This window comes from Eleutherodactylus coqui, chromosome 6, assembly GCF_035609145.1.
Source record: "Eleutherodactylus coqui strain aEleCoq1 chromosome 6, aEleCoq1.hap1, whole genome shotgun sequence".
Classification (NCBI taxonomy): Eukaryota; Metazoa; Chordata; class Amphibia; order Anura; family Eleutherodactylidae; genus Eleutherodactylus; species Eleutherodactylus coqui.
This window is the reverse complement of record NC_089842.1, coordinates 35,494,409-35,519,476: the sequence shown is the minus strand read 5'-3', so window position 1 is coordinate 35,519,476 and position 25,068 is coordinate 35,494,409. Positions and strand designations below refer to the sequence as shown.

Here is a 25,068-nt window from a genome sequence, read left to right as displayed (position 1 = left end):
TTACCTATTGCATTTTTTTTCAATTGACACGTCTTTAATCCCCCCCCCCCCCCCAAGCCTACGCAAAACACCTGAAAAAAGGGGGCGAGCGTACAGGCTGATGCAAACTGCAAAAATGCTACAAAAGAGAAAGCATCTATTGTACTTTGCTATGTATTTCGTGTTTCCCCGTTCGCCTGCAGCTCATATCTGCAAACGGCGGTTTTGCAGCAAAAAAAAAAAAAAAAAAAAAACGGAAAAAATGACACTAAAAATATGGTATTTTGGCCAAAAACGCTGCATTTGAAACCCCCCGAATAGCACAATGCAGAGTTTGAAGTAAGGATGCAACAATGTCGCGGTTTAAAGCCGCCTTCACACGGCGGAGACGCTGCGCGATTGTTACTACTAGAATCGCTGCCGAAATTCTGTAGAAAATTTGCACAAAGGATTCGCCAAGTTTTTAAGATAAATGCTGCGGATTCTAAATCTGCCGCTCGCCTATATACTGCGGGTTATACAAGGGTTAAGGCCGGCTTCCCACGGACGTACCTGCGCGCTCAATGCGCAGAGAATAGAACTAATTGATGCCAATGGGTTCTTTCGCAGCTCCGTGTTTTGGCGTGCGCATTTTGGTCCAAAAAAAAAAATTAGACCACTTTCTATCTTTCTGCGTATTCGGGCACCAAAAGTCCCCATAGAAGTCAATGGGTGCGGGCAAATACGTGCGCAATATGCGTGAAACGCTGCGTAATTCCACTGGGAAAAAGATATCTGCAACTCAGATGAAATAGTTATTTCAATCTGTCCGTGTTTGTGTGCCGCACGCAGAAAGACATACCCTGCGGGCAGAAAAAGTACAGAAAAATACACGGACATGCTTGCAAAAAAACCTCGTTCATAGCACAAAAAGGTTGCGGTAAGGCGCGCGCAATTGTGCATACACTTGTGTGAAGCCGGCCTAAAATACCAGTAGATCCACAATTAAAAACACGGCCAGATTTGAACCATTTGGGTGCAAATTTGGCCAATGTGGATTTCAGGAGCGTTTGTGAAGGTTTCCCACAGACACGGGACGGAGTTGGCCTAATTCTGCCGGTAATTCCACATCAAAATATTTTGGCGATACGGATTTTGGTGCGGAATTCCACATTGCCAAATTCCACTGCGTGTAAAAGCTGTGATGGGAAATACAAGTATTTACTAAACCAGACGTGTCTGGAGCGACGACATCCCAGAGCATTAGGCATCGACAGCTTAAGGGCCCTTCACACAGGACGGAGCGGTCCAAAGGACGCAGGCTGTTTTGCGGGTCTTCTGGTTTTGTTGCATTGTTACAGAGGAACGTCTTGCGGAATTTTGTGCGGAATTCCATCTCTTGCACGTTAGAATTCCGCAAGACGTCTTTAAGCTTTTCGACTGCGGTTTTGACGTAAACACGCACAGATTTTAACAAGAATTCAAGCCTCATAGGGATAACATTGTGACGCAGAAACGCCCGCGCGGACCAATCCCGTCCCGTGTGAACGGCCCCCAACAGCGCTTCTGCGTGGGGTAATGGTCAGGAGTAACAAGTAGAGTTGTGTCAGTCTCAGCTCTCTAGAGCCCACACAGCAGCCAGGGACGGGGCATGTGTTTGTGGGAATACTAATATGCATCCATCTGTCAGCAGCAGACAGTCAGCTTGCTGATGGTCTCCGAGCAGCTGAAGGTGCATTTTTTTTTATTTTTCTTTCAATGACACAGGGTGCAAAAACATATTACAAACCCGATTATTGCCCATATGTTACCATAAAGCAGTCAATCATATTACTTTAGACTGATCAGTGAATCGGTCGGGGAGGAGGTAAAGTTAGCTTTTGCAGGGAGACACTGATTTAGCTAACGGCACATTCATGGCCACTGCTGCCGAAACAGGACAGGAGTAAAAGATATCTTAACTCTCCTCTTAATTTAGTTGTTAGTATCCCTTTAAGACGAAGAGCTCTAATTTCTCCCTGCCATTCTTATGCCATAACCAAGTCAAAAATGGAGATGTGTCCTATACCCTCCAAATGTCCTCCCCGAGCCAGGAAACTCATAACTGCACAATCCACAGTTGTCCCGACATTTCTCACTTTGCAGAACAACTGTTACTATTCCGCATAGAAAGAACAAGCAACTGTTCCAAAAACTGCTACTCCCCTCACCCCGACAAAGCTGCACAATCCCAAAACAAGGGCTCGTCCGCCGAAAAATGTTATTAACAAAAAGCTCTGTCAAAGCCAAAAGGACAAGCCACGGCACCTGTCAGCGGGAGACAACTGTGCAATTCTGGAGCGAGGAAGAGACATTCAGGACATATAGGGACCTTTCATACGGGACGGAATATTCCACAACAGCACTGCGGAATATGTCCCCCTGCGGAACATTCTGCCCCAAAATCTGCACCGCTAACGAGCGGATTGTGATGCGGAATAAAAAATAGCAGAAACCTGCCGGAAATTCCGCATCAAAATCCGCAGTTAGCAGAGTGGATGCTGCTGCAGAATTCAGAGAGGCATACTCCGCAACATTGTTGCAGAATATTCCATCCCACGTGATCAGTCCCATAGGCTGCGCTACAGGAGAGGAATAGCAAGACCATATGAACACTCCAAGCTGTAGTCTTCCAAGCTCAGGTCAGTCACGGTCCACAGGGGCATGACCCCTCAACACGGTGGGTCCAGTGGGTAACACATATGAACAATCCAGGTAACCTTTTTGCTTACGTTAAAGGCGATGTCCAGCTTTACAACCAATTTATGCTTATTGAAAAGTGAAGCAACTTAGCAAATAGTCTTGATTTCAAATATCCTACCATGTTGTGTACACAGCTCCTGTACAGACCTATGTGTCTCCATGGTAACAGACTATAAACTAACTATACAGTCTCATCATACAATCTGTCCTCTGTTTTCTGCCTTTGACATTTAAGTGATGAAGATGTAGGGGTCATATGTAGAGCGTGTGGCTGCAGGATCAGACTACACAAATGCTGTTTGTAGTCTGTTACCATGGAGACACAGTCTCTAGGAGTTGTAGAAACAAAAGGACAGGACCTTTTTAAATCAACCTCATTTGCAAAGTTGCTGCAATTTTCATTTTCAATGCACTGGAGCAATACAAGGGGCTGTAGTGGTGGAAATATCAAGGCAATCGTTTTTTTGGAAATTACCAAATGCACAGAAACTTTTGTGGCTAGAACTATGACATCTGATGCTAATCATGGCTGGCCTTAGCTACCTGCGAGCCATGTGATTGCAGAGGGTGCCAGCCACCAGCCTGTAGAGGGACAGCAAGCGGATGTAGGGGCGATCACCCCCCTCCCCTTTTCCCTGCATGCAGCAGCATCTTGTAGAGCAACAAGAATCCTCCTCCTCATGGCTCTGTCTGCACCCCTCTGTTGGTCTGGGGGACCGCTATCAGTCCATTAGGGCCCCTCATTGCACTCGGTTCATTCTGCTTCTGCATTTATCTTAGGGCTACATTCACACGGGCAAACAGGATATTGGGATGAGAAACCCGGCCGATATCACGCTCATCAACGTGCATTTTACCCGCAAATATGAGGCAAAAACGCCTCGCATCATTTCTGGGACATTGCGATCCTCCGGCATTGATTTCAATGGGAAATATCACATCCCTCTCGCATGCACATCACCCATCATGCAATGTGTTCGACTGTCCCATTGAAAACAATGGGCGATGCATTCCGAAGGATGCGAAAAGATAGGACATAGCAATGTTTTTACCACGTAGCATCGCTGTGAGGGTAAACATCGGTCATGTGTAAGACACTCAAAAGAATGGAGTTCAGATTCAAACGAGTTTTGTGTGTCTCGCAACGCACAAAACCTGCCCATGTGAATGTAGCCTCAGAGCTTAGTTTTGTAGACTGAGGTTGGTTCTGGTTCTGTATTTATGTCATGACCTTAGTTCTGGTGCTGTGTTTCTGTACAGGGCTTGGTTCTGGTGCTATACTTCAGTACGGAGCTTGGTTCTTGTGTTGTATTCATGAGAAGAGGTTAGTTTGTCTTGTATTTATATACTGAGCTTGGTACTGATGCTGTATTTATGTTAGGAGCTTGGTTCTGGTTCAGTATTTCTTCACTGATCTGTTCTGCTGTGGGCATGCTGCTGTCTTGCTGTTCAGGCAGACTACTTATTGGTGCAATATATAAAAAAAATATATATATTTTTTCCTATGACCGGGAGGGGGGGCGTGCAAAAGTTCTGCATAGTGTGCAATGTAACCTAAGACTGGCGCTGTCCCTAACCAGGTCTGTGCCCAAACATTTTACTGCCTCTACTAGAATGAATCACAGTTTGTATTCTCCCATAAAGGTTCCTATAAGAGGCGGTTACTTCTTTTATATATTCTCTATCCCATAACACAAAGTTGATTAATTGTTCAGGTCGACTAAAGGATTAATTAGGGTCCACCTAAGAAGAGGGGCCGCGGCGCAGAGCTGACCCGGCTCTCATCTAGCGGCGCACGTTGCTTTGCCGTGTGTCCCGTCACATTTCTCGCCACGTCCTCTCTAGGCCCAAAATGGCCTTAATTTTTTTATTACCTGTTTGACTCCGCCGCCTTATTGCTTGCTCTTAGTTAATGGTCCTGTAACCACGGAAACCAAACGAATACAGAGTCACTAGAGAGCAGAATGATTAAACAGGTTGCCCTTGCAAAACAAATTTACTTCAAGTAGAAATGTGTGTGGGGAAGAGTGCTGACATGGCGGAGCCTCGGAGCCCCCAGGAGTGAAGCCCTCTGCACCTGTGGACAATAAACCTGCATTGGTGGAGAGGATGAGCGCATCCTGCAGGCCCTTATCAGCCTCTTATGTACACGGATGGCGCGGCTCTAGTACCCTCACCGTCCTATCACGCCACTCACACTTTTTTTTTTACATCACGCAAAGAAAAAAATGTACGGTATACGTATGGTAAAGGCACTTAATCAATCGCCATCTTTGTGGTCAACCTTCGCCACTATTAGGAAGTGCCGTATTAATCCTTCCATAGAGACGACCTCTGTACATTTTCAAGTTTGTAGAACGTTTCAGCATCAGTCGGTGCAAAAAAAAAAAAATTAATCACCCTGCGTATCGCTTCAAACACGAAAATCCAAGATGCGAGCGTGAATGAGCGGCGAGCGCAGACGGGGAGGGCGTTCGCTTTAGGACCGGACTTGCGGTCAATTTTAGCACACAATATTCTTGGTGACCTCCAGCTTGTTAGATCCGCACGAGCCCCTCCTTCACGATCTAACAAGCACCCTACTCACTTAGCTCAGCTAACAGGTGTCCCCCAGCTCTCCAGCACCGATCAAGTGTCACAGAACAAAGTCAGCCTGTTCCCCCCTCCCCAAAAGCTCAAACTGACAGCTGGTTCCCTGCAATCATTATTCCAGAAGATGGCTCCTGCTGCCCTCTCCCTAAGTAATAGACAGAATATGCTCCTCCGCCGCTCCGATAGCCTCACTCCTCGGGCCCATGAATGGGAGATATGGCTGTCAATGTAGCAATAAAAAGGGCAACAAAGTATCACTGTGCGGCCGAGCAGATGTGTTCTAGGAGCTGGGAAATAGGTGGCCGCTCCGCCGGCGCTGCAGAAAATGCCAGGGATTTTCTTCGGATTATCCATGTATTTTCTGAACGGAAAATTGGCTGCGAAAATCGGACGCTACTCTTCTCTATATTTAAATGGCGCAGATTTTTTTTGCAGACCGTCCGCACAGAAGCTTGGTGGCACGTACAGTAGTGCAAAAGTGCATGGGATTCTCAAAACCTCATCCGCACACTGCAGAAAATATCCGTGTAGGAATGGACCTGCGGTGCGGATTTTATATCTACAGCACGCCAATTATAGCGCCAGATATTTGGTGCGGATTCCACCTCTTCTAAGGGCGGGAGAAGTCTACGCCAAACTGTTCACCAAATGGTAGGGATTTTGATGTGGAATTTGCGCTGCAGAATGCCCGCTGTGAGCACTCTACCGAGTGTGATCACCTCCGGCCGGATTAACACGACTGTATTTGCACCCCTTTTTGTGCGCGCAATACGCAGAGAAGCGAATCGATTGATTTTAATGGGTTCGCTCACGTGCCTGTAATTTCCTTGCATATTTTAGTTGCGCAAAAAATAGGCAGCAAATAGAGGTTTGTGGAGAGAAAAAGAACATATTGAACTCATTACACTAGTTGGTCATTTCAGTGGCTGAGAGCACGGGATGCGTGTCTGTTTGCGTGCACAAGCGTGCATGACCTGCATGCGCAAAGAGTACAGTGAAAAATCATAAGTGCGCAACGCCCATTCGGTAAAAACACAGCACAAACGTCCGTGCAAATGCACATATGTGTGAATCCGGCCTTAGGCTCCATTCAAAGGGGTTCGGTTGCAAGAAAAAAACGCAATAAAAAAAGTGCATTTGCAAAACTGCGTGTTTTTTTTGCCACATTTTACTACAAAACACATTTTAGTAAAAACACACGAGGTTTCACCAACGCACTTTTTGATGCGTTTTTTATTGCAGCCGCACTGCCCCGTGTGACTGGAGCCTCAGGGTGTGTTCACATGCAGCCGATTTGCTTCGGATTTTCTTGCGGATTTGCAGCAGATTTCACATTTGCAATTGATTTCAAATCTGCGGATCTGCATCAAAATCCGCACCAAACTGCAGCAAATCAGCGCCATGTGAACACGCAACATGCTAAGGTCACTTTCACATGTAGCTTCATTGCTGCGGGCTTTCTGCAGTGGGAGATCCACAGAAATTACACTGGAAAAACGCAGTGACCAAATCTGCACCTAAATGCAGTGGGATTGGCAGAGGATCTGCTGCGGGATTTAACCCTTGTATTTCATGGCCTGAATTCTGCAGACATGAAATAGACATGATGCAGATTTAGAATGTGCAGCATTTTTCAAAAAATGCGGATTCAGTGCAGAAACTTTCCTCTCCATGCAAAGGACATTTTAGAACTCTCCTCCCGTGGCTTGTGCATTAAGTAGAGTCTTCAGAACATCCACAGCAAAATCCACTGCGGAGATTCCACAGCCTTCGCGGCGTCTGAAGGAGTCTTATGATTCTGCTGCAGATTTGGGCCTCCTGATTGAAGTCTATGACAGGGATCTGCAGGTTTTCTGCCCCAAATCTGCTGCTAGGGTGCATTCATGTACAGCTGATTTTGTGAGGATTTTTTCCGCAGCGTGTGGACAATCTCACCCATATCGCTGCTACTGCAAATGCTGTGGATTTTCGGCATGCAAAATCTGCAGCAAACCACCACATGTGAACACGGCCGTATAGGAATAGTGATGCGCAGCTGTTGCTTTTACATATATATATATTATTGTTTCCGGGTGTAAATGGTCTTGTACTTGTAATTCCTAGTTTTCATATCGGATCCCCCGACAGTCCTTGCACCTTTACAGGACTTTTCCATCCGCCGCTTGCCTCTGCCCATGCAGAATAAACGACTCTAAGAACAGATATGGCCCTGTAGTATTTTTGTCTTCATGTTAGATTTTTCTGTATGGATTTATTCCTATCTAATTGACTACTTTAAACGGAAACACAAGGAAATATATTTTTATGTTCGTTTTGCTTCCTATTTCATTAGTACTATTTATTAATATTTAATACTGTGAAAACCTCAGGTTTATGGCCCTTCTTTTTTATCTTCTGTGTTGGTAAGCCCTGGATATTCTAGAGTTGAGCTGAAGATCATCGTTACAATAGTTCCCCAATGTTACCTATAGTTTGCAATGTATCTCTATTAACCATTTGTTGCATCACACTATTACAGGTGTGACCCGAACCCAACTGCTGGGATCACGATGGAGCAGAGATTCAGTTCGCTGATCATTTATGGGCTACAATTTTTAACATTGTGCTTTTTTTTTTTGTAACAATTTTGACTGGTTCTCATCTGGATGTAGTAGAGTCATAGGGGGCGCCACATTCCCTTCTATAGACAGTAAGGTTATTCAAGCCAAGACTCTTGCAATTACTTTCCTTGTCAAGTTTTCATTTTCGACTTCCTAAAAGCTTTCAAATGAAGAGCTTCTGGCAGTGGGGAAAAAACAGATTATGATAAACATGAAAATGTTTTATGAGAACTGGACTTCTCTGCACCAATGATAAATATGTGTGAAAAAAAGGCAATCCACAATTTACAAGTCAGCAGATGTACGAGCCGCCGCCGCTGCTTGTAGTCACACTGCTTTACTTGCTCCCTAAGTGTCCGCAGAGAATTTCTTGTATTTTTTTCGAGACTGGATGATTATTACTTTGTGTCTCTTTTGTTATGTTTTTGCTTTTCCATTTTGTAGATTAGTTTGTGGCTGTTTAGTAAATTAAATAGTTACCCAAACAATAAAAGAACTTGTTTGTGTTACTTTTAAACTTTACACAAACCATAAAACAAGCTGTTTGTGTTCTTTTTAAGCTTCTATATCGATAACCTGTACTGCTGTCCGGATCGCCCAATTAATGAGCAGATCCCTATAGTGTGAAAAGAATTAGAGTTTGAGAATAGAATACATTTCCTACAGATTTTTATCGCAGTACGCGGGTTTTAGAAAACTGTCACTAAAAAGTAAACACAGTGTGTACCTAAGGTAACTTCAGATCTCCTTACAACGACCTGAAGCTCCTTCCCCGGCTCTCACCTACAGCCAGAGCTTTGTATGTCGTTAATTCCAGCCTCAGGCCCTGACAACCTGTAAACAGGAGGCGGAACTCCAGCTGACATTTGTTTGGACGTTTTTATAATCTGGTTTTCCATCACAAGCCACACACCGTCTGTGATGTATACACTGGAGGTAGGAGCCCCCCATATGACAGCGTCTTGTGACTGCTCACCTGGGGGGGGGGGGGGGGGGGCTGATTAGTTCACTGCCTCCCACTCCTCAGCAGTGATGCCACACATTAGGCAATATGATGTCGTAATGCATCATCCAGCGAGGGGGCTTTCACACGTGCAGAATATTTCTAGCAGACAACTCTGCACCCACATCACACGCAGGTTATGGAGCAGAAATCCACAGCAGCAGACTAAACCGCGTCTTCAAGAAATATTGTGATAGGGACTAACAGTTCATGTCTGTGTAAAGGACCACTCTGCTGATCCTTTACACAGACATGAACATTACAGTCGCTGCATTTTACTTGTTGCCATTTCAGAAGACCCCCAAAACTATTCTATACATGCCTAAATAAGAACAGCTCTGTATTAACGTTGGTGGATCCTCGCGCTAGGCCCCGAGCGCAAAAGTTAGCAAACTTACTGGAACTCTCTTAGCTGTCACTTTTGAAGAGCTCTCAATAGCTCTAAGTAGGGGGTCTGTTAATAAAGTCCCTGTGACAGTCTGAAAAGTTTTACAGCAAACGATCAAAGACGTGCAAATACATGGAAGGTCGTACGGCGTCGCTTACAGTCGGCTAATAATGACCAAAGCCTTATATCAGAGAGAATTCTGGGGAAAATGTATCACTGTAAATCCACAGATTTCAGCTAATCCCATGTCATTGCTTAACCTTAATAATCTAATCCTTACAGTCTGTATTCTAACTGCTACACGCACACATATTATGGCGTCACCAAAACAAGCAAGTGACTATTGACACCATAAACGTAAATTTCTTTTTCCAAGCTCCTCCCAACCTCTGGGGAAATCAAGACTAAAGGAGGCTAATGCAAAGCAGTCACTTTTTTTTTCCCCCTCTCCTCTCTTTTTCATGACAGTGTTCACAAAATTTATTTTCCAACTGTTCTAATCTTTGGTACACAACCATTTAATTTGCATAACCCGGCCCTCTCGTAAAGCACAAGGAAAAAAAAAAAAATCTCAGCACTCGTTTAATTAAAAAATGTAAATTTGCTGTCATCTTGGGGCCTGGTGAGTTAGGGACGACAGTGGCATCTTTTACTGCTGACAGCGATGCACTGAACGTGTTTTGTGAACTGCAGAGAAATGAGATGATAAGGGACATGTGTGGACCCGGGCCCAGGACACCACAACCTTCATCCTTGTCACACACCGCGGGGGGGAAATCAAAGGACTTCACATTATTTATCTCGCAAGTGCAGAAATGCAATGGTTAAATTAAACCTTCCCCTTCTAAATATGTATTTTATACTATGGATACATTAATCCTCCCCGGTAACAAGTTCAGGACCGCGTCACCCAACGATGCAACGGATGCTACAACCAGAAGTTTGTCACAATGTAACACATAAGAACTGTGTAGGCATTGTGCGGCTGCACAGCTTCCACTTGTCACGAACCAGTAAGTGACAAGTTTGCTGAGAGTTGTAGTCCGCCCACTAGAGAGACACATGTTGCACAGATGACACCTGCTCGGATGCTGAACATATCATCACTCACGGGCACTTAAGTCGTTTGTCCGCAACGGGCACAGTTGCACATTAATAAATAATGGATGATGCAGTACATGAAAGTTTAGTGATGAGTCAATGCAAAATCTCGTTAACAATAATCAGGCTTTATAGGACTGCTCTGTTCTTACATAGAGTTCTCCATCACGGAGATGGGGGATAATTACGGTCGGAGCGGTAGATGCCGTTCGTTCCTTTTTTATTCGTTTTAAGCCTGAACCGGCGATCTCCTGGGTGTGATCAGTCACCACAGAAACCCCTCGGCACATGTGCTGCCGGAACGTCTCCGCAGACAATGCCTGCAAGGTTCAACTGCCAGCGACTGACTGAATGCCCTCTGTCCTGCTTCCTCCACCTGAGCTCCCTTTACTTAAGACAAGGGAAGCAAACAGGGATCCTCCCAAAGATAAAATATTAAATGACACTAATGATCGCTCCTCGCAGCAGCCACTGCCTTGTCCCAAATTAATGACATTCCTTTCAGGTTACAAATAAAAAAAAAAAGAAAACCAGAAGTACCAGAACCCGAGATCGAAATAGCACAGAACGAGTTCTCGCTCCACCGTATCCTTCTGCCTCGTCCATGGAGAACTCACCGAGCCCGGCAATCCATAATAACACTAAGAGCCCCTTCCATCTCACCGCCGCACAATGGGCACAAGTGTACACAAACAGAAGAGACACTGAGATCACCTCTCATGAACTACTACAACACCGGCTACTGTGTAACCCAAACAGACTGCGAGCATCCAAAGTGCGGTGCCCGCTGTACCAGGCAGGAAACTTTTTTTTTTTTTTTTGGGCCATACGTTAAAGGGAAGGGGAGGGGGGGGGGCAAGTTGACTCTCAAAACTTTACTGTATAACGCTAAACAGAAACTACAGCCAAATAATAGCTGCAGTCAAAGTGAAAACGACACCGGTGAGTCAGGAAGAAAACACAATGCACACAATGCCAAAGAAACACACAAAAGCTCCGTTTATTAAAACTTATAATACATAATAAGGTCAAAAGAGACAAGCAAGTGCCAGGTACTCACCATAGTCAGAGAATCCAAAGCTGAATTCACTTAAATAATCAACTTTCATAATACTTAATTAGTATCTAATTGAGGCTGATTTGCTTCCCGGATCACAAGTTGTATGACTGATGTCACTGTGTGTGTCTGTGGGAGCTCTGTCAGTGGAGCAGGCGGGCAAGCCAGGATTGGCACAGTAGAAATAGCAACGCCTCCTCCTGGCCTTACCAACTGGTTAGAGGGCAGGTGAAAGATCAGAGAGTGCCCCTGCCCCTTTCCCTGGGTGTATGTCTATGCTTCTCTCTGCACAGCGCTGCCTGAGAGGTAGATGTGAAGTGAATGAGCTCCCAGCTCAGAGTTTGCAAGGAGGAAGAAAAAAAAAAAAAAAACCCTTTCCACACACACAAGCCCAGTCACAGAGGCTCAGGCTGCCCTATCAGTGTGGCGCTCTCTCAGGGGCTGTCCTTCCTGCTCGTTCCCAGAGCATGGAGTCCCTGGCAGCGGAGGCGGCAGAAGACATTCCCAAACACACAGGGCACACTCATCGCCAGGGTCATGCCAGGAGCCTGGCACTGACCCTTCACACCCAATGCAAGGCTGCTGCTCAACTAGAAGGGGAAATGCAATCATTAGGAAATATCACAAATGTCTTTTCCCATCATGTAAAAAAAGCCAGGCTTGATAAAAAGCAACAATTAAAAGAAAGATGGCAAAACGAAGTCATTTTCGCATCTACGGCTCTACTGAGACGCTAATAAATTCCGAATGTCTGTAATACGCATAAAATGCAGGTGCAGATACTTTCCCGCAAACTGGGAAGAAGAATCTCACTAAGTAAGAGATTACATTATAATAATCTATCCCCCGAGCACTTTACCGAATAAATACAGGGGGATAAACGGTGTTTAATCTCTGCTGTCCGCCAAAATTTAAGGGAGGGGGGGGCGATGGAAAATATTACGCAAAATGACAATCCGTGTGTGTCTGTATGAATGTGTTCCCTCCGCTGCAGCCGGGAGTTCACAGAAGTTGAGCTGCTTGGTGAAGACGCTTGTCGCTCGCCGGTCTCACAGACGCTGTAACGTTACTTTCTTTATTTCCGTTTTCACACAGGGCTATAACTGCGACCACAACATCCTGTATTATGACATTAGGGGAAGATCAGTATTTATTAGTCATTGTAGTCGGTGTGCAGGTATGAAGTTGTCCATAGGCAATCAGTGGCCGAACCATGAATAATTCACCGCCGTCCGCATGCTTCATTCAGGTTTCCTAAAGATGAAACAGGCGCATCTTTTTCAGGTCCTGTCGCTTTGTCACGCGTGTGCCCAGCTTACCGCATGTATGTTATATGCGTGTTTTTATCTTTATTTTGTATAACTGGGTATTCCAAGTAAGGGCTTATTCCTGTGGGCGGATTTCCGCCGCGTGGTACGCGGCAGAAATCCGCGATGGTGCCCCGCAGCTATTAGGTTCTATTGAGCCTAATAGCACAGTGCTCACGGGGCGGAATTCCGGCCCGTGAATTCCCCAGTCCTCACCCGCGGCATGTTCTATTTGCCATGGGCGTACACGCGGACGGCTTCCATTGCAGTCAATGGAAGCAGTCTGTCACGCTATTTTCTGCTGTAGCACAGCGGAAGATAGCGTGAAAACGCTTCCCCGCCTACTGCCGGCCGCGTCATGTGGCGCTGTGGGCGTGTCATATGACGCTGCTGGCGCATCATGTGCTCTACTGCGCATCTGTGCCAGAGCGTCATGCAGGACGTCGGGCGGCGAATCCGGAGGCAAGTATGGGGTCTCTGGGGGGACGCCGTGACGAGCTCCGCTGCGGAATTCCGCTTGTGGAGCCCCTCACAACCGTGGGCACTAGGCCTAAGGGTGACTACCCACTAGCGTTTGCAAATTTGCTGCTTTTCTTTCCCCCAGGTGTCTATGAGAGTTTCTAATGCTAAAAACGCATCGCGGCAAAAAAACCCCCAATTTACCGCAAAATCGCGATTTTGCGCTATGTGATTTTAACATTAACAAGTCCCATAGACCCCTGAAGAAAAAAAAAATGCTGCGAATTTCGCAGTGAAAAAGAACTGTAGTGGGTGGTCACCCTAAAACGGCCTTAGACCCTTCCTTACTAGAAGACTGGGGGTGCTATACCTGGCATTCTGCAATCTAAGGCGCCATTCACACGGAGCAGTGCGGCTGCAATAAAAACCGCACCAAAAAGTGCATTGGTGAAACCTGTTTGTGGATAACTTTTGTAACTCCGTCTATTATCCAGAATAGAGAAGGTTTGTAAAAAGCATGTCTTTAAATCAAAGTAAAGTATTACATGGACAGCCGGTTACATGGACAGCCAGTTACATGGGTGCCGGTTACATGGGTGTCGGTTACATGGGCAGCCGGTTACATGGGCAGCCGGTTACATGGGCAGCCGGTTACATGGGTGCCGGTTACATGGGCAGCCGGTTACATGGGCAGCCGGTTACATGGGCAGCCAGTTACATGGGTGCCAGTTACATGGGCAGCCGGTTACATGGGCAGCCGGTTACATGGGCAGCCGGTTACATGGGTGCCAGCGGATTATTGTGGGAGGTCACAGGACAGTTAAGGGACTTTATCAAATTTAAGTGGTAATCCAATAAAAAACAACCCCTTTCAGAATGTGGTCATCTGATCATCCCACTTCCGGCACCACCAGTAAACCACTCATTTTGCTGGGGAAGGCCTCGGACAGCCGGGCAGATACAGTACAAGGACGGCCATTCAGCTGGATAAATGCCATACAAGGAGCACTCAAACTGGAGCGGCTTTCCAGTCTGGCATACAGAAGGGAAGCCTGAGCAGAGGACTCACATCTGCCCTAACAGTGTGCATTGGACTGGGGTTGCCTTCCTAAGACAACCCCTTTAAAGTGATTGTTCTAGGCTGACAACTCTTAAAAGGGATTTTCTGAGTACAAAATGAGAATGCTGAAATCTAGGGGGTACAGCTCAGCAGTGGCAACCTGAACCTTTCTATCTGCCACTTTGGACCCTCTTCCTTGTCCCATGCAGCCGCCAATCTACCGCAGTGTTTACATGCATCACTTCAGTAAACACAACAGACTGTCCCCTGCAACTCCCAGCATGCACAGAGCCGTTTACCAGCCTGCACTGTAGCTCCGCCCCCAGCTCACAGGTCCTACAACTTACTAGCACCAATCTCCCTCTCACTGAGAGCCAGAGAAAGCTGCTGAGGCAGGGAGACAAGACCGTCCAGTACTCTTACACAAGAGCATTTGTTTTCCGGACTCCGCATGTGGAAAACAAATTGCAGGATACTCCATTTTAGTGCGGTTCCCGCACGTACGGCTTCCATTGATGTTATAGAATCATAGAAAGGTAGAGTTGGAAGGGACCTCCAGGGTCGTCGGGTCCAACCCCCTGCTCAGTGCAGGATCACTAAATCATCCCAGACAGATATTTGTCCAGCCTTTGTTTGAACACTTCCATTGAAGCAGAACTCAGCACCTCCCCTGGCAACCTGTTCCACTCATTGATCACCCTCACTGTCAGAAAGTTTTTTTTCTAATATCTAATCTGTGTCTCCTCCCTTTCAGTTTCATCCCATTGCTTCTAGTCTTTCCCTGTACAAATGAGAATAGGGCTGATCCCTCTGCACTGTGACAGCCCTTCAGATGTTTGTAGACAGCTATTAAGTCTCCTCTCAGCCTTCTTTTTTGCAAGCTAAACATTCCCAGATCCTTTAACCATTCCTCATAGGACATGATTTGCAGACCGCTCACCATCTTGGTAACTCTTCTCTGAACTTGCTCCAGTTTGTCTATGTCTTTTTTTTAAAAGTGAGGTGCCCAGAACTGGACACAGTATTCCAGATGAGGTCTGACTAAGGAGGAGTAGAGGGGAATAATTACCTCACGTGATCTAGACTCTATGCTTCTCTTAATACATCCCAGAACTGTGCTTGCCTTTTTGACTGCTGCATCACATTGTTGACTCATGTTCAGTCTATGATCTATTAGCATACCCAAGTCTATTTCACATGTGCTGCTGCTTAGCCCAATTCCTCCAATTCTGTATGTGCTTTCTTCATTTTTCTTGCCCAGATGTAGGACTTTGCATTTCTCCTTGTTAAATACCATTCTGTTAGTCGCCACCCACTGGTCAAGCTTTTCTAGATCTTTTTGAATACTCTCTCTCTGTTTCCTAGTGTTAGCTATCCCTCCTAGCTTTGTGTCATCAGCAAATTTGATCAGTTTCCCATCACTTCCCTCCTCCAGTTCATTTATAAAAATATTGAACAACACTGGGCCTAGGACAGAGCCTTGTGGTTCCCCACTAGATACATTCTTCCCCTTGGATGTGCAGCCATTTATGACCAATCTTTGAGTACGATCACTCAGCCAGTTGTAAATCCGCCTAACAGTTGCCTTGTAAATTTCATATTTAGTCATTTTTTTCAAGAAGTATGGTATGAGATACTTTGTCAAATGCTTCACTAAAGTCAAGATATACTATACCCACCGCATTTCCTGATCAACCAGTCAGTGATTCTGTCATAGAAGGAAATTAGATTCGTCTGGCATTACTTGTTTGTTACAAACCCATGCTGACTCTGGTTAATTCCTCCATTTTCTATCCAAGTACTTGCATAAATGCTGTTTAATGTAAATGGAAGCCACCCGATCCGCAGGAAAGCAGGTGTTCAAAATATTGCCTGGCCAGCACTTCCATACACATCCGCAGTATAGAAAAAAGAAGCCCCGGACAGGTAAGCAGGGGCCGCGGGCTCCCGCATGTGGAATCCGACCCGCCTGTGGACATGGGGCCTTAGTTATCCCTTTCTATGCGAAACCTCCTGGAGTCTTTCTCCTTAGGTGGTCATGTGATCTCTTTCTGACCACCTGAGAATTACTTGGCTTTATGTTCTTTGAAGAAGTCAGTTTTTCAGTCAGTATAAGTCCTGTGTAGTATTCCATGGACTGTACCACACCAGCTCTTCATGGGGGGCATAAACGCCTATCACAGTTCATCCTGCTGGAGGCTCCTGTCACACAGTTATAACGAAGGAGATCACAGCTCATCCTCCTGACTGTATAATTATGGTCTGTAGCTTATGTAGATGAATATACAGAGTAGTGATAATCTCATTTTCCTCCTAGTAGGCAGTGTTGGTACTGGCTCTAGCTGTTCATGTGATGCTGTACTGATACATCATGTGTTTGCTACCATAGCCTAGAGCAGGGACAAATGTCAGCATCAAGATGGTGCCTGATAAGCATCAGACGGGGCTGTATTGTACGGACGTTTTTGCCGAAGTGGTCCTCTATGTATTCTGTGAATCCTCATACAAAAAGCCACTTGCAGTACTAAAAAGAAATAAAGTTACTGTAAATCTTCCCAATATTTGACCATCTAAAAGCTGAAATAAAGAAACTAAAAATTGAATATACTAAAAACAAAGCCATAATTTGTAGTGTGAGCGCTCTGTACTCCGTAGCAGCGACACAGACGCTTAAAACCATGGTAAGCCTGCAAACACCAGCTTGTTTGTTTGCTTTTCCCTCCAGACGATGCAGTCACAGGAATTTTCAATGACATATGGATATTTTATGACACTTAGATAATAAATGCAACAATATACAACAACCCACATGATTGCTGCATGCAGTTAGTAATCGGGCAGCAAGGAGAACCTCCATGACGGCAGAGTCTCTTCTGGCACTAGAGCAACTATTGAACCCTCACCCTACCCCAGAGAAGCACATGTGGTTGTGGAAGGATTAGAGGCCATAGGGGACATTTAGAAAAGACTAGACGTTTTTAGTAGCAGTATGCGGCTGTAAGATGCGCCAAATGTATTAAGAGCCACATAAGTCTAAATAAAGTTGGTGCACCCCGACAGTCCGTGTGCCAGAAAGACAAATCTAGGTCAACTATGTTGGTAATTTAGACTTGCACTATAATTTATGCAAGTTTCTGGTATAAATTAAGGCAAATTTTCAGAGCGCCAGGAAGACACACCCCTCCACAGTGCCAAAATAGAAACAAATAAGATGCGAATTTTTGCCTAAAACAGTCAATATTTGTGACTTTTTCCCAGTACCATTCCGGTGCACAGCCAGTGATAAATTGGCCTTTCTACAACTGACATTTGAGGATATACCAGAAATATATATAATCAGTGTGGTCCCGGCTGGGGGCTGCATTGAATTTGGCCATATTCAGGCTTTTGAAGGAAAGTAACATGTAATCTCACATCAGTCTTTTGGCTATTGTTAACTGGACCAACGTGCTGGACTGTAAGCTACAATATTAAAAATATAAAATCGTGCTCTTTATGTGCTACTAGCAGCATTAATTCAGCTGACCATTCTGCTGTTGCTCAGCCTTGTCTGGGCAAAAGTTCTTGATTGGTTGGGTCTCTCTTTAAAAATTCCTATCTTCTGCATTGTTTTGCTGGTTATAGTGTAAGCTATGTGCATTTAAAATAGAGCAATCCTTGTATGCTTCTAGTATCTTCCTCCTAGTCCAGCTTTTTTTCTTGTCAAACTAATTTAATTTCTATGGTTTCCTAGCCCTGTCCTTATGTCTTATTCTTCATAATAGTTGCTGTTGGCTTTTTTTCCCTGTTTGTGTCAGTTTTTTGTCTTGCTGTTTAGTTCAGCTCTGCTCAGTTTGGGCTTCTTTTTTTCCCTAAGTCTTAGGACCCTCTCTCATGGTTTGTCAGGGTCAAGGATTCAGTTTAGGGTCTATATAGGCATATCTTTAGGGACAGAGGTGCCTAGTGTTAGGGTCAGCATCATTTATTATCTATTCCCCATCGCACATTTGGCTCCACTATCTTATAACTATCACATCATTCGTCTGCTCCATTACCTGAATATCATCATCCGTTGGTGCAGTAAGTTGATTACCATCACCATTCCTGTCGTCTGTGTTCTTGTCATCCATTCCTATTCTTGTTACATAGTAGTGTTGATACATGCTTCATATTACTCATTTGGCTGTCTAGTTGTCCCATAATTCAACCCTACTGTACGTCATATGGGTATCCGATTACTGGGAGACACCCAGTACTTAGTACCCAGCAAAGGAGTCCAGTTCTGCTGTCTTGTGTTCGGCTGGGGTTGTTACATTATGGCTGTTTCGCAACCACTTGCTGTTGTGAGGCTGTGAAAGCTGCGGACTGTAGTGAGATGCAGGGACTTGTAATTTTATGACAGGTAGAAATCCATAGGTAGCAGGCCGCTAACTTAAAGAGGTTGTCAGAGACTTTTTCATTTCCTGAATAATTAGGGTATAATAAAGGTCACAGATTTTCTGCAGAGGATTTCCCTGTGCAAAATTTCCAGAGTTCTACGGTATAAGCCATGTGGATGAGCGTTCCAGAAGGCTCATCCACAAGCTATGGAAAACATCCAAAGTGTAAACTGACCTTTGGTGCGGATTTTAAATCCACAGCATGTCAATGTATGCCGCTGATTTCACTGCTTTAAATAGGGGGGTGAAATCTGCATGTGTAATACCAAACCCACAGCTGAAAATATTAAGCTCCACTTTAGCAATAGTCGAAATAAAAAAAATAGCAGCATGTCCCATTCTTGGACGAGAATAGCACATGTCAATGTACGCTGTTCAGCACATCGGACAGCACACAGACCGGAGGTCCGGACGCTGTTCCATGAAAAGCTGAAAAAAAGCCATTTGTCCATCCAGTTCAGCCTATTGCCCCAATGTTGATCCAGAGGAAGGCAAACCCCCCCCCCCCCCCATAAAGGTAGGAGTCCATTTTCTTCATTTTAGGGAATCAGAATAATCTGGCAATCAGAATAATCCTCGGATCACCGACCCTTCTGAAGTAATCAGTGATATAACATGTAATGTTGTAACACCCAAGAAAGGGGCCCAAGCCCCTCTCATAATCTGTTAGTGAGTTCACCATCCCCACGTCCTCAGGCAGAGAGTTCCACAGTCTCACTGCTCTTACAGTAAAGAACCCCCTTCTATATTGGTTTAGAAACCTTCTTTTCTCTAGATGTAGAGGCGCCCCCTTGTTACAGTCACAGTCCTGGGTATGAACAGATCATGGGAGAGATCTCTTTATTATCCCCCGATGTATTTATACATAATTAGATCGCCCCTCAGCCATCTATTTATAAACAAAATAGTCCTGATTTTGATAACCTCTCTGGGTATTGTAGTCCGCCCATTCTGATTATTACTTTAGTTGCCACCTTTGTATCCGCTCAGGCTCTGATATGTCCTTCTTGAGTACCGGTGCTCAAAACTGTCCACAATATTCCATGTGTGGTCTGCTCAGTAACTTGTAAAGAGGAAGACCAAAGTTCTCATCATGTGCCCCTTGACCTCTTTTGATGCCCCCCATGATCCTATTTGCCTTGGCAGCAGCTGCCTGACACTGGTTGCTCCAGTTAAGCTTACAGTTAACTAAAACCTCCAAGTCCTTCTCCATGTTGGTGTTCCCCAGTGGTTTCCCCTTTAGTGTGTAACGGTGACATGGATTTCCCTGCCCATGTGCAGAACCTTACATTTATCAGTGTTATACCTCATTTGCCACTTTTCTGCCCCAACTTCTGCAGATCCATTTACAACTATATACTCTACTCTCTTGTGTTAATTAGAAAGTTTCATACTGTTTGTAAATATTAATATCTTACTGTACAATCCCTCTATAAGGCCATTAATATATTAAGAAGAATAGTGCCCAGTACGGACCTCCGTGGTACCCCACTAGTAACTGCGACCCCTCCAATACTGCCCCCTGTGGTACCCCACTAGTAACTGCGACCCCTCCAATACTGCCCCCTGTGGTACCCCACTAGTAACTGCGACCCCTCCAATACTGCCCCCTGTGGTACCCCACTAGTAACTGCGACCCCTCCAATACTGCCCCCTGTGGTACCCCACTAGTAATGGTGACCCCTCCAATACTGCCCCCTGTGGTACCCCACTAGTAACTGTGACCCCTCCAATACTGCCCCCTGTGGTACCCCACTAGTAACTGTGACCCCTCCAATACTGCCCCCTGTGGTACCCCACTAGTAACTGTGACCCCTCCAATACTGCCCCCTGTGGTACCCCACTAGTAACTGTGACCCCTCCAATACTGCCCTCTGTGGTACCTCACTAGTAATTGCATAATTGAAAGAATTATTATAGATCAAGAGGAAAAATGTTATGTTATTTAAAAAAAAAACAAACAAAAAACAGGAAAAAAAATCCACTATTCTCAGGAGACTTCAACAAAAGCCAATTGAGGAAACCTCCAAATCCAGTAAAATCCTGTGAAGGCGGTGGAGTTCCCTGCTGTTCTAGTATATAGGTGTAGTGTGTAATCTGTGTGTTTGTACCAGTTTGTGCATGTATGTTCGCCTGTCTTTGTGTACTAAGGCGTGGCGGTGTGTTTACATAAGCGTTGTTGGCACACTGGCCTCTCCGTCTCTATAATCCTGTTAGCTGGCAGCCTCCTTTCTCTAGGCTTCTTAGTGAGTATTTGTAAACTAGATATCTAATGGAAAATTATAGGAAAATTATAGTGAAAGCCATGATGAGAAAATCACATTACCCCCAATTCAATTCTGCCATCCCAGCCCACACAGTGCGTTCTCCATTTTTTTCCCATAAATGCCAATGCCAGGGGTCCCTATAATCAAATAAAATTGAAAATCATCTTCCCATTAAATTCAATTAGCTGCAATTTCTAAAGCCTATCAGAGATTTTAATTACTAAATTATAAAATTCTCCAATGCTAAATTGAAGACCCGAAAAAAAAAAACGTGCATCTTAGCATTTCAGTGAAAAAAAATACAGCATGAGCCCTCGGCCGGCTGTATTCTTGCATCTTCTCATCCGGATGTGACGGTGTCCTCCCTGTCAGTATGCTGTACCTTGTATGAGGACACGGTGTAACCTGAGCCGTACCTGTCGCTTCACCTCTGATGTGCTTGTAGGCACAGCGCTAATTGTAACCTCATTGTTGTCTATAAATACGTTCATGGATACTTCTGTACACATTATCAAGTCCCGGCTACAGGACCCAGCAAAACCCTTCCAAGTTCACGGTCATAGGTGACGCCTATCCAGGGAGGAGGCTGCTAGATTATAGGTTCTCCACCGCCATTGTTCTCCTGTTTTGTTATATACACATACAATGTATTGACAATGAATCTGATGTCACGGTGACATCAGAGTTCCTATCTGGGAGAGTAATCGGCACACGGCGCTCCGACTGGCTGCTAACTAGGAAAGGATAAGACCCAAGGATGCAGAGTTTGTTTGCTGCACGAGAACATAAATAATTATTTCTGACAAAAGGTCAGAATTCTCTGTAGTAACTGGATGTAAAATGTAATCCTGCACGAGATTAGCTGGATTATAGACAGGACTCGGCCGGGGAAAATCCCATCAAATATACAACGGACGAGAAGTACAACCGTTACCAGTCCTTCCAAAAACAAGAACAAGGGAAGTCTTCACAACTGTTGAGTTTACAAGGAGGATGTAGCTTCTGAAATAATGTCATGAGGGCGATCTGGTGTGGATATCCCTTAATAGTATTCACCTGGCTCTAGGAAATATGGTAGGGAGGCATAAAGGTTGTGCTGAATATTAGTATCAGGGCAACTACCTTGCTTGTTCTCCCTGAAGAACTGATGGCTTCTATGGTTTTTGATGGATACCTGCAGTCCTTGAGATATATTGTCCTATGGGGTAAAGCTCTGACCTTAGCTCATGGGGGAGGTCTCAGTCAGCAGATACCCTCCCTATTTTCCACATGCGAGTGCAATGCGATTTAATAGAATTGTATGGTTGGGAGGGACCTCCAGGGTCATCGGGTCCAATGATCTGCTCAATGCAGGATCACTAAATCATCCCAGACAGATGTCTGTCCAGCCTTTGTTTGAAGACTTCCATTGAAGGAGAACTCCCCACCTCCTGTGGCAACCTGTTCCACTCATTGATCACCATCATTGTCTAATATCTAATCTGTGTCTCCTCCCTTTCAGTTTCATCCCATTGCTTCTAGTCTTTCCTTGTGCAGATGAGAATAGGGCTGACCCCTCTGCACTGTGACAGCCCTTCAGATATTTGTAGACCGCTATTAAGTCTCCTCTCAGCCTTCCTTTTTACAAGCTAATCTTTCCCAGATCTATAACCGTTCCTCATAGGACATGATTTGTAGACCGCTCACCATCTTGGTAACTCTTCTGAGCTTGCCCCAGCTTGTCGATGTCTTTTTTTAAATTGGGGTGCCCAGAACCGGACACAGTATTCCACATGAGGTCTGACTAAGGAAGAGTAGAGGCAACTGGGCAGCAACAGAAGTGTGACAATGTTGTGGGGACATTCCTGTGACCCCCTTGTGTGTGCAGCCTGGCATCATCCTGCTGGAAAATACCTCTTAGCAGCCGCCATGAGGGGAACACATGTGGCTGCAGGATGTCCTGAACATATCGCTGAGCTGTCATTGTCCCTCGTACCACTACTAGGGGAAACCGACTGTCATATGTAATGGCGCCCCCAGACCACCACACCAGCAGGGGACAGTGTGCCGCTCCACAGCAAAAGTAGGACTGAGGCGCTCATCCCGAGGTCTCCAGACATGAACATGACTGTCGTCTGTGCCCAAAGTAAACCTGGATTTATCACTGAAGACAACCCGGTACCATTCCGTACCACTTCAGTTTCATCGTTTATGAGACCAATGTAAATGGAGGTTGGTGGCAGTATCTGTAATGGGCGCCATGAGACCAAAGTTCCTACAGGGGCCTGTAACGATGGCGCCACCTGTCTCTGGATGGCAGACAATGAAACAGTTGGAGCTGCTCATGCTTGTCGGTCGATCAGATGATCCTCTCTACTGGTGATCTGTCTAGGACATCCTGAGCCCAGTCACCTTGTGTGTCCTCAAGCATCCCCTGGTCCTAATATCTTCTGGTCAGAATGGCCCTATTTGTTCACCATCCAGCTTCTCGCATTCCAATAATGCGCCCCTCTCAAACTCTGTCAACTGGGAGAAGTCTCTTCGATTGTGTGGTAGAGGCGTCTAGCGGTCAACAAGCTCTACACAAGCGGAAAAAGAGGTCACTGCACACAAGGAGCCACAGAGAGCCTTTATATAGGCCTGAGGATGGAACCACTTTTAGGGTCTCAGGTGACAAGACCGTTCATCTAAATCACACCACAACTCTCATAATTTACATATCCGCCCGAGATGGAACCTCATGCCGAGTTTTGCCGCAAAATGACAACTTTTAGATGTTTGATTTCTATTTTCTGACAATGACTGTATGTGTCTTGGATTCAAAACAGACTGAACAACTATCTAACATAGAAAACGTGGTGCCTAGGATGTAACTATAACCAAGTCAAGTCTCTAAAGCCACAGGACCCTCCGAAGGAAGTTCCCAACAACCCACCAGACTGCAGAAATGAATCGGATTAGAACAACTGCTGACAAGTCTCGTTAGGAAAGTTTATCGATACCCACAACTTTCATATTATCATTTTGTCACTAGATCGTCATGAAAGTGACTTGTGAAGAGTCACGTTCATTTATAGGTCAGGCTCTACTGACCCCCAAGACAGGTTGTAGTCCATATGGTCATCTCCATTCTTGGGGCGTAAACCAATATTAACCTACAGCCAAACTAATCTACTCCTCATCACTTGTATCATCACTGCTCGGTCAGTCTACTATTACCAGATGTAGTCCTGGGTAAGGAGTCTCTCCTAATAGGTTTCTTCAGCGACATACCGCCTACAGAGTCCTAGTCATGTATGAAGAGTAAACTGACTGAGTCACAGCAAACATATAATGTACACGTCGCTGTTTACATTTGTCAGAGTGTCTTGGCAAACAATTCCTATGCGATCGGCTGCTCACCTTTCCTTTAGGTCTTCCGCCATCTTTCTTTAGGTCAAGTACATCCCCGTGCCTCTCCTCCGCTGCTCCCTACGCCGTTCCTGCTTCTCCTCGGAGTTTCATCTCACAGTTTGGGCAGTTGCATTTGGCAACGAGCAAATAAACACATTAATTGTACCGGTAAAGGTTTTTTTTTGTCTTCAAATAAAATAATAAAACTGGTCGGACCTGATCCTCCTGTTTAAATCTTTGCCTTTCTTTCAGAATTAGTAATCAGTTTCAGTTGAAAGCTCCCAAACTTAAAAGTCTCTTTTGCAATAAGTTAATTGCAAAATACACCGGTAGTGAGTACAGCGCAGCTTTGTGTCGGCTTTACAGCTCCTTATTGGCATCTCAATCCGTTTTCACCGCGAATGTCGGATCAGAGCAAAAAATAACGACAAAGATTTCTCCGACTGTAACATACACTGGATGGCCACTTTATTAGAGACACCAGTCTTTTTTTTTTTTACGTTTGGAGCTTCCCTGTATGGAAATTAGCGCTGTGAACCCCCGGAGCGCAGCGTAAAGTCATGTGCCAAGTTTTCTGTGGATCAGTTTTAGTGTGAATCCACATTAAAAGGCGAACATCGAGTGATCTGAGTGACTTCTAGCGAGGGCTTGCTATTGGTGGTAGACTAGCCGGGTTGATCTGCCATTCTTGTGGGGGGTGTGGGGGTGGGGAGGGGGTTCGTGAAAGGGTTTGGAGAGTATACC

General features: G+C 45.2%; 1 protein-coding gene across 7 annotated transcripts in view; it reads right to left on the bottom strand.

Annotated features, from left to right (window-relative positions):
• Window positions 1-25,068, bottom strand: part of CASZ1 (castor zinc finger 1) — a 257,347-nt gene that overhangs the window by 43,296 nt on the left and 188,983 nt on the right. For 3 of the 7 annotated variants that reach the window (XM_066606562.1, XM_066606564.1, XM_066606563.1), the window contains exon 1: window positions 11,445-11,757. The exons of 1 other annotated variant lie outside the window; for it this stretch is intronic. In XM_066606562.1, the coding sequence (XP_066462659.1) occupies window positions 11,445-11,493 (49 nt within the window). In that variant the 5' untranslated portion in view covers window positions 11,494-11,757. Of the gene's footprint in view, window positions 1-11,444; window positions 11,758-24,333; window positions 24,449-25,068 lie in introns of those variants that run through there. 3 more of the 7 variants (XM_066606568.1, XM_066606569.1, XM_066606566.1) reach the window with 2 other exon arrangements.